Raw genomic sequence first — 9,654 nt, 5'->3', positions numbered from 1 at the left:
TCGAGCTGCGTGGCCTGTGATTGGATATTGGCATTCTCGCGAACGTTCAGTAAAGTGCTCATTGGTATGTTTGGGTCCCATTTTTCACGATGTCTTTGTTCAGTCGGTGGTCGGTGCTGGTGAAAATAAGGCGCAGTCTAATCACTGTTTATTTTTACATTCTGCTGGTGTTTTAGTGGAAGGTGTTTTGTTTGGTGTATGGATGCTGAGATGGAGCTCTTCTATTTAAAGCAGCGACATTATAACGCAGTGGGAAAGTCCTGGAAGGCCTGCATTTAAAAATATACTCGTACCTAGGTGCATGATATCATGTTAAAAGCACCAGTAAATGTTATCAACAGCTCTTTTCAGACTGTCATTTTCCCCGTTTCTCTTAAATGTGCTGTAATCACACCACTACTAAAAAAAATTATTTAGATCCATTGGTAATTAATTACAGACCTATTTCTAACCTTTCTTTTCTCAGCAAAATATTTATTTATTTATTTTTAATAAAAAACTGACTGAATACTTTTCATCTCACAGTATTTATGATAAGTACCAATCAGGTTTCAGAACCAGAAACAGCTCTTACTAAAGTCATCAATGACCTGAAGATCAACAGTGGTTCACAGAGAGTTTCAGTCTTAGTTCTGCCCTGTTTCACTGATGCTTTTGACACTGGATCGTCTCATTTTATTTCAAAGCCTTCATGATTCAGTTGGTTTAGCAAGGTCAGGTTTTCAGTTGGTTCTCACCATACCTAAAGGGTAGAAGTTTTTATATTTCAGTTAGTAGTTTTAGATCTGCCAAATTCAATCAGGGGTTCCTCAAGGTTCTGTCCTTGGTCCATTACTCTTTAACCTTTACATGCCTCTGCTTGATACTTTCATAGAATCAAAATATATCCTATCATTCTTATGCAGATGATACACAGTCATACTCATCATTTTCCTCTGATGATCTAACTCCTGTTCACAAACTGAGCTGCATTGATGACAGTAACTGCTGGATGTCTCAAAACTTTTTAGAACTGAACAGAGACAAGATGGAAATATCTGTTGTTGGTTCAAAAAGTCAAGGACAGAAAATTTGTTCATATTTATCATCCCTTCCTCTGAAACACAGTGAGCAAGTCAGGAACCTCAGCACTAGTTTGGACAGTGGTCTCCGTTTTGATGATCATATTGATAAAATTATCCATGTGTGTGAATGTTAACTTGTATTATATTTCTTTGTAGAGTTTTGTTTTGTTGTTTTTATTGTCTTAATACATCGTTGACCTATGTAGTGCCTATCTTTCATGGTAAAGCACATTAAGATTACGTGTAGTGAAATGTGCTATGTAAATAAAATTGACCTTGACAAGATGAATCAGAGAATTCATGTACAGGAAATGCTTCAAGAACAACTGATTAGTTAATTGCAGCAGATTACATTGTTGTTTCTATGCAGCCCCTCTCACACCAAGGCAATCTCGACACAAGCTCAGTGTTGTGACAAAGATGAAGCAAACCAAAAACATCACATAGATCTCCAACTAATGCCATCAGAAGGATTGGACAGTGAGTGCACAAGAGAAGTGAAGAAGTAATTGCAGGCAGGGTGGAGTGGGTGGAGACGAGTGTCAGGGGTGATCTGTGACAGAAGGATAGCAGCAAGAGTGAAAGGGAAGGTTTATGAGATTGCAGTGAGACTTGCTGTGATGAAGCTGGGGTGGCAGAGAAGTATTAAGATTTTCGTTGGAAGTGACCAGGGTGGACAGGATTAGAAATAAGTACATCAGAAGAACAGCTCAGGTTGAGCAGTTTGGGAGAAAATTAGAGCAGCAAGGCTGAGGTTGTTTGGACATGGGCAGAAGAGGGATAGTGGATATACTGGGCAAAGGATGTTAAATATTAATTTTCAGGATACTTACAAGTGCCAAGACATCATCTTTTCACCTTTTCTTGTGGCAAAGAAAACTCCACTCATATTAAAGTATAAAACTATTTAGAGATTTGCTTCTAGAAGTACTTCATACGTCTTCCCTCAGCAGACATCTTGGTGCCATATGATTTTAAACCTATCCATCCATTTTCATACAAAATCACCAGTCCAATATGATAAAATTATGATAAAACCTTGCCCTAAAATAAAGACTTCCACTGGAATTTCTACTTTAACTACGGTACTGTTTGCTGTTGCTGAATTCTCCTATATATATCTCAACTCCGGACTCTTTAAACAGTATGTCTCTCTGTATTGTGTCTACAGTATGGAATAGTTCTTACACATTTACAGTTTGAAGTACATCTGCAGTCCACATAATTTGACCTGGTTGTTTCTTGCATCAATACCATTAAAAACACATTTTATTTTTGTGTTGTAGAGTACTCTGAATACATAATAACAGCTACACAAACAGTAGAGTCACAAAACCTGCTTTTATTTGAGCAAATGCAGATCAATCTATCTAAATATCTGTCAGTGTGTGCTCAGCATCTCCTAGAATAGTCCAACCACATCAATGTCTTCCTCACATTTGCTGTCCTCGTTTCCGTTTGAAGACAGCTGCTGATTGGTGATGAGGCTGGGCTGTGTATAGCTCTCTGATGTGAATGAACCATTGAGGACTTTGTTACTGCTGTAAGACTGATAATGCACCTGCTGCACTGTTTCCCTGCTGAGGGAGGCCAGAGCAATCTGGTCCATCTGCAGGTGAGCATAGTGGTGTGTCCTCTGTTCTTCCATGGAGCTGCTGGCATTTGGGTGTGTGCAATAAAAGGGTGACATAAACACAGAAACATAATTAGAAAATGCAACAGTGAAAGCAAATATCCAGTAGCTGTAAATCATGAGAATCTTTAGACCCATTAAAGAACTGTGTAACAGTACATGTACAGCGTTTGGCCACAGTATTAAAACCACCTGTTGAAAATGTTCTTGGTTGCTCCTCATGTTGCCAAGAGAGCTCTGACCTATCAGAGCCCAGACAATGGACCTGCTGGGTGTCCTGTGGTATCTGGCCAAGTAACACTAACTGTGGGTTGTGGGTTGAGGCATCTGTGGATGCAGCTTGTTTTTTGAGCAGCTGTCACACACAGTCCCATTGTCTCTTACTAGGATGGCAAAACTGGTGACTGCTCTGGGTGATTTTCTGGTTTTTAAGGGGTCCACAGTACTCTTAACTTTGGGAACCACTGGACTGTATCAGATTGGGATCTGGGCAGTCTTGGGGCCGGGCTACCACATGAGGGTCACTGTCACAGTTCTCTAGCTGTTTCTGAGCATCTTTTGTGGTTTAGCAGAACTGCTGACTGACAACATTTATTCAAGTGGAAACCTCATAGTGCTGAAAATTTAAGGCAAAATTTCTTAAAAAAAAAAAAAAAAAAAAAAGAAAATCCCTGCAGTTCCTCTAGTGTCCACCTGAGGCTGCTTCCAAAAATGAATCAGTGGCCATAGACTGCCATGTTAAAAAGTCCAACTAAAAAGCATAAAAAGGCATATTTACAGCCTCATAGCAAAGCAGTTTATGATCTTGGGATCAGGTTCACCTTCAGAACAATTTTAGGGGTGTGTGAATTTTTTTAATAACTCATTCACCAGGATACTGGAGTTAGAGGCACTATTGATTTGATCGACAGGTGTGCTGCCATAAATGAACTGTAGCCAAGTGCCTGCTAGCCCTCACTTCTGCTAAATGGTGTCATTGAACTGGACCTCTCTACCATGTTTGTGCTGTACCTGACCTGAGGGGTTAATGACTTTGCGACCTATGCCGAGTTGAAATTTAAGAGTTTTCTGTGTCATGAATGTGGATCTCTTTTTACCTGGCTAAATCACCGTGGTAACTTTTTTTTTTTGCAGTTTTGGCCACAGCAGCTTTTATGAGCAGTGGAGGGAGACAGGAAATGGGGGAAAGATACAGGGGAAGACACACGGGCAAGTTGGCGACAGGCTGGGACTTGAACCCACGCCGCCCGCACTGCAACGCAGCATGTGTATGTGGTCGCCGGCTTTACCACTAAGCCACCCGGGCACCCTACCATGGTAACTTATGCTGAATACATAACCTGTTTGGGAGCAGGCTATGTTCAGAATTTTGGTTTAAAATCAGCTGAAATTTCATTAAGTATTTTATTTACACTATGTTTTAAGTACAACAGAGTCTCTGCTGGGTGATTTATATGTGCAAGTTGTTAAGCCATACTTAAAAAAAATCACCACCAGTTTGAAGTGCAAGCTGTGTGTTCCATTGTCATGGGAACACATCAGGAACAGCTGTTCAGTCAATCAGATTAATTTTACTTTGACCTGCTGACAAATAAAGGTGATTTGCTTTATTAGGCTGTGGGATGGTAATGCTTAATGGGTCCAGTTTAAAGTTTCAGAGCTCAAATCTGCAACCATCACCTTAAACATAAACAGCAGCACCGAGAGCACACTCAGTGATAAAATAATTAACTGGGATTAAAATGTTTATTTTACTGCTCCGTGCACTAAATCACCAGATTAGCAATTTTCTGCAGCATTAATGTTTTGTGAAAATGTTGAATTTGACTGTCATGTTTTTACATTCTTTATAGATTTTAATCACCATTTTCTCACCGTCATCATCCTCTGTGATTAGAGTAAGCAACACTCTTATAGTTCATTTTGTATGGAAGAAGAGTCACATGACCTGCAAAATGCCCATTATTATGGGCTTGCACGGAGCCTGAAGCAGAAAGCCCGGCTTAACAGAGAAAGTCGCTAACCAGCATTGTGATACTGTTATCTTTGACTGGGGTTTTAGGTTTTTTCGAGCTAGGTAACACAAAGGAAGCCTGGCTTTGTTTACAGTGTACACACCCTCCCCAAAGGTTTGTGCTTCGGTTTTGGTCATTGAAATTCTAGGATGATAACTTAGTGCTCCACCGGGTCATCCATTTATGGTCACGTCTGGCTCCAAAACACCTACATGAAATGTCAGAAATGCTAATTCAAAAATTATTCTGAGCTGTAATTAATTAGTATGTAGAACAAATTAGAATACATGGGATATGGAAATAGCATCACAGAAAATAAAGAAGACTATCTGAAATACTTCACTGAGGGTGCCTAACCTTGAATGGTGAATCTGGAAGCAGGAGTTACAGCCCATTAGACAGTATGGGAGAACACATGGGCAGGGATTATATCCCCCCATGTAGGGGTAAATAGGGGGACACGGAAACATGGTGGGGCCCGGGCACATTGGCTGAGCTAAAGACAGCGTCTCCTTTGGTTTTGACAAAAAGAAGGAAACACTAGACTCATGGTGCTGTCCTCCTGCCTGTCCAGCTTCCTGCTCTGGGGCAAAATCTTTTCTGTGAGTCCTCTTCCTGGGGCGATACTCGTAATCTGGCATGATAAAACAAAGAAGAGAGCCAGTGTAAATGCAAAATAGATCCACAATCACTTTGTAATAAACATTCAATACACTCTAGTCTACCGCTTTGCTTTATACCAGGGAACCGCTGACTATGGATGTCTTTCAGTTTCTGAGCCGCATCAAAATAGGGCTGCTTCTGTTTCTCACTGAGCTTGGACCACTCCAACCCGAGTTGAACACGAATGTTTCTCACACTGGCTTGGGGGAAGGCTGTCTGTAGAACATATCGGTGGATGTGAGCCCACACCATGAAGGCGTTCAGTGGCCGTTTAATGTATCCACTCGCATCTTGGCCAGACTGCATTTGCTTTATGTCTGTAGGAGATACATATGATGAGTTAGTAGATTACTGAAAATTTTCATTAGACCTCTGTTGAATATCTTTCTTTATATTTTCATCATTTTGATTTTTGTATCTTGTAATTAAAATGCATGGCATCAAAAACTAGGATGATGGAACAATCAGATGTTAGTTTTCAGTCAAAAATCTATAACGGGGGATGGAAAGTACAAATTTTGAATATCTTTAATGTTGACTCTATATGACATACAGTACTGTGCCAAGGTCTTGGGCGACTCCTTGATTGTTTATATTTTACTTCCCAAGAGCCAGACTTTATTGTAATTTTTTAAAGTGTTTCAGGTTTTCTGAAGATTTTGTCCTTTTTTTCTTTGGACATCGGCTGCTTTTTCACTCATTTGCAGTCCAATCCTTGTACCTGATAATGTTTATTTGTTAAGTCACTTAACACTGGTCTACAAATCATTCAAGTATTAAAGGCATCTAACTCATAGGATGAACCAATGTTGTGTCTAATTAACAGAGTACTTATCAAGAAACCAATTTAAAATTGTATCTTAGGCACTTTGTTACTGGCAGCCTGTTGCTAAAAAACACATTTCTTCTAATTTATGTAGCTTAATCTATGAAAATGCCAAAGATAACATAGTTAAGCAGTCATAAAATAAAATTTTTGCACCAACAAGGTGATTCCCAAAGAGCTATTAGCCAAAAACATGGTATAGCTCAGCATACATTTTTGTTCATGAAAAAAAAAAATCACACTTATTTTTTTGTCTTTTTGGTTTTTTTTTGCTTTCTTCTTTTTTTTTTTCTTTTTCTTAAGGGGAAAGAGAAAAAAGAAAAGGACAAACTGCTGTATCATATGACACGAACAAAATAAATAAATACATTTAAATTTAAATTTAAAATACTTAAGGAAAGGAAACAGGGAGAAAAGACTGCGGTATGCCCCATTACACAAGAACTGGACTAAAAATCAGTGGCAACAGGTCTGATGGAGTGATGAATCCAAATTTGATATTTGTGGTTCAAATTGTCATCAAGACGTATGGAGAAAGTCAGGAGAGAGGTACAACTGAGTGTCTGCAGCCATCTGTAAAACACAGTGGAGGCTCATAATAAATGAGTACTTTTACCTTAGGCGCTTCAAGTTCAAGTTCAGTACTTTACTGCCATGTCCACATTATTGATAGGAATTTGTTGCAGTAAGGTCTCACGCACTGACAAGAAACACTCACTCAGTGTGGTATAAAAGAATAAATACCCAAATAAAAAACAATAGAACAATACACAGAATAAATAAAAATCCAGACCATAAAATAGAATACTAAAATACTAAAACTCCTATAAAGGGATTAGCAGCATCAAAGTGAGTAAAAAAAAAAATCTATTCAACTATATTCTGATATTAAATCTTGTGCTGTTACTTAACCAGCATTTAGATGTTCATTAAAAAAAAAAAAAAAAAAATTCAAAATACTTGTTTCCCCACTTTGTAAAGCAGTTATTGACAACAAAATTATGCTTAAAACCTTCTGAAGATTTTTCATGACACTGAACATCAAGTCCAGTATTTTCTACACTGTTCTTTATTTTTGAGAAAATGAACCCGACCTTGTTCTTGGCCCTGCTGTGCCACCACATTAGAAAGTCCTGCAAACAACCCAGCATACACCTTTATACTTCGGTATGCTACAGATGATAACAGCTACCGCTCACAGTACCTTCCTCCGTTGGCAGGACGGTTAAACAGCGGGCCGGACTATCATCTCCCAGTGTGGGTGAGGTTTGGGTGAGGTCGTCTGGGTCCGGCTTCACGGGAGCGCCAGCTCCACAGGTCCGAAACTTCTCGTCACTCTGACCTGAAACGGGACAATTTGTTCACCTAACTCTACCATCAGTAAGGCTACTCATTTGGAGGTGGATGGGGTTTTTCCTCTCCCTCTGGGTTTTGTTTTCGGGAGTCTTTGACCTACCATCGTCTCTGCTCCCTTCAAGCGGCGCCTTTTTCCTGATTGGAGGGTGCTGGGACGTCTCCTGACCCGGGTTTATGCCGAACCGTGCGTGCTCAGAATTATCCCCTTCAGCTGCCGCCTCCTGTTTTACTTGTTTTGTGCTCGTAGCCATTGTGAGACCGTTGTAATTATTTAGTCAGCGTCTGTGTTGTTGTTGCTAGTTTTTTTTTTTTTAAATTAGGTTAGTATGAATTAAAAACCGTTAGTTGTCCAGACAACAGAGAAAGTTTCGTAATCTGAACGTTCCAAGCTAACTGCTGCCAATGGCTGAGCAAACGAAGATGCAGTAATGGTATAAATATATTCAAAATTACCATCTAAAATTAAAAGTTTTCTGCGAGTCATAAAGTTAAAACATGTTTTCAGAAAAGTTTGGAAATATACAGTGCTGTGTAATAGTCTTGAGCCACCCCTCATTTATTTCTATTTTGCTAGGAAAATTGGAAATAGAACATACATGGAAATACAGTGTTGAGGCAAAAACATAGCCTGTATAATTCTTAAGATGTTTAAAGTGAATATTTGGTATGACCACCTTTATTCTTCAACAAAGTCTGAATGAACTCTCTTAGGCAGCTTTGTTATTTCTTTTTATTATTTTCTTCTTTTGTTTAATTTCTTTTTTGGATCTCTCAGGTCCTGTATCAGGTCTTTGCTGCCCCCCCCCCCCCCCATATTTATTAGGGACATGACTTTCAGATACTGAAAAAATATTTGCCCCTTTCTTGATTTCATAGTTTTTTGCACATTTGCTATAGTTACTTGTATCCGATCAAACAAATTTTAGACAAAGATAACCTGAATAAATACAAAATGTCATTTTATATGATACTTTTATTTTGTAAGGGAAAAAAAAAATCTATCTAAATTTACCTGGCCCTATGTGAAAAATTAATTGCCCTATGAATGGATAAAAAAAACCAAAACAAAACAAAACAAAAATCCAACTGAGGCTCTTCAGCATAGCCTTAAACAGGTCGTTCATGCTCGAAAACCCTCCAACGTAGCTGAATTAAAACAATTCTGCAAAGAAGACTTAGCCAAAATTCCTCCACAGTGATGTGTAAGACTCTGCCAGTTACTGCAAATGCTTGATTGCAGTTGTTGCTGCCAAGGGTGGCACAACCACTTATTAGGTTTAGGGGCAATTAGTTTTTCCACACAGAGCCAATTAGATTTGGATCTGTCAAACTTTGTTATCTTTGGCATTTTTTAATATTCATCATCTAAAGAAATGAGAACAAATTGTGCTTTTACAACTAGCTGCTAGGAACAAAGTGCCTAAAGATAAAATTTAAAAATAGGTTCTTTGCCAAGTTGTCTGTTATACAAACACCTCCCTGTCTGTGCTGGGACGATACACCCCTCCCCCTTCCACCATTGTAATAATACTTTTTTTTTTTTTTTTATAAATTATTCTTTCATTTTTTGGTTTAATTTCTATACCTCCCTCGGCTCCTCCTTCTAGTAATGCACTTTGAGACTTAAGCAGGTGCACAGAAACACAGTTATGCACACACACACAAACTTCCAAAGACCCTTACAGTACTCGTTTGTTTCCTTGTCTGTACTGTATGTGACTTTTTGGTTTATGGTTTCAGTTTCTTCTGTCAATTGTTTTGTTTGAAGAAAATAAGATTTGTAATGTGTTATGTGAAAACACTTTCATCCCTTGAGTGCCTTTTTTATGCTTCAATGACTTTAACAAACATAAAAACATTTCTCTTAAAATGGTCAGGTTCAAGGACTGGACTGAAAATTAGTGAAAAAGCAGAAAAATGAAGAAAACGTTGAAAGCCTGAAGAACTGTTGCTCAAGACAACTTTAAAAAAAAAAAAAAAAACTAAAAAAAAACCCATAAGATAATTACTATGAAGTGAAATATAAAGAATGAGATGTGACTCAAGACTTTTGCAAACAACTGTATTACAAAAACAGAAGTGTGTAATTCACAAAAG

General features: G+C 38.5%; 1 protein-coding gene across 1 annotated transcript; it reads right to left on the bottom strand.

The window, feature by feature from the left end:
* Positions 1 to 2,396: 2,396 nt before the first annotated feature.
* On the bottom strand, positions 2,397 to 7,922 carry LOC115791733 (transcription factor Sox-3-like). The gene is made up of 5 exons (XM_030745961.1): positions 7,658 to 7,922; positions 7,406 to 7,543; positions 5,453 to 5,692; positions 5,070 to 5,346; positions 2,397 to 2,719 (listed from the first exon to the last, which is right to left on the bottom strand). Exons 1-5 carry the CDS (start codon positions 7,806 to 7,808, stop codon positions 2,467 to 2,469), a joined length of 1,059 nt encoding a protein of 352 aa, XP_030601821.1. The 5' UTR covers positions 7,809 to 7,922; the 3' UTR covers positions 2,397 to 2,466.
* Between the last annotated feature and the right edge of the window lie 1,732 nt (positions 7,923 to 9,654).

This window comes from Archocentrus centrarchus, chromosome 14, assembly GCF_007364275.1.
Source record: "Archocentrus centrarchus isolate MPI-CPG fArcCen1 chromosome 14, fArcCen1, whole genome shotgun sequence".
NCBI classification, from domain to species: domain Eukaryota; kingdom Metazoa; phylum Chordata; class Actinopteri; order Cichliformes; family Cichlidae; genus Archocentrus; species Archocentrus centrarchus.
Note: the sequence above shows the minus strand (reverse complement) of the source record. Positions and strands in the feature narration are given on the sequence as shown.

Bases quoted from the DNA above. Each gene is read 5' to 3' on its own strand.
- LOC115791733 (XM_030745961.1), bottom strand. From the start codon at position 7,808: ATGGCTACGAGCACAAAACAAGTAAAACAGGAGGCGGCAGCTGAAGGG. The intron at 7,544-7,657 runs GTAGGTCAAAGA...GTCCCGTTTCAG, and splicing joins TGAAGGGAGCAGAGACGATG to GTCAGAGTGACGAGAAGTTT. The intron at 2,720-5,069 runs GTTAGGCACCCT...CCCAAATGCCAG, and splicing joins TTCCAGATTCACCATTCAAG to CAGCTCCATGGAAGAACAGA.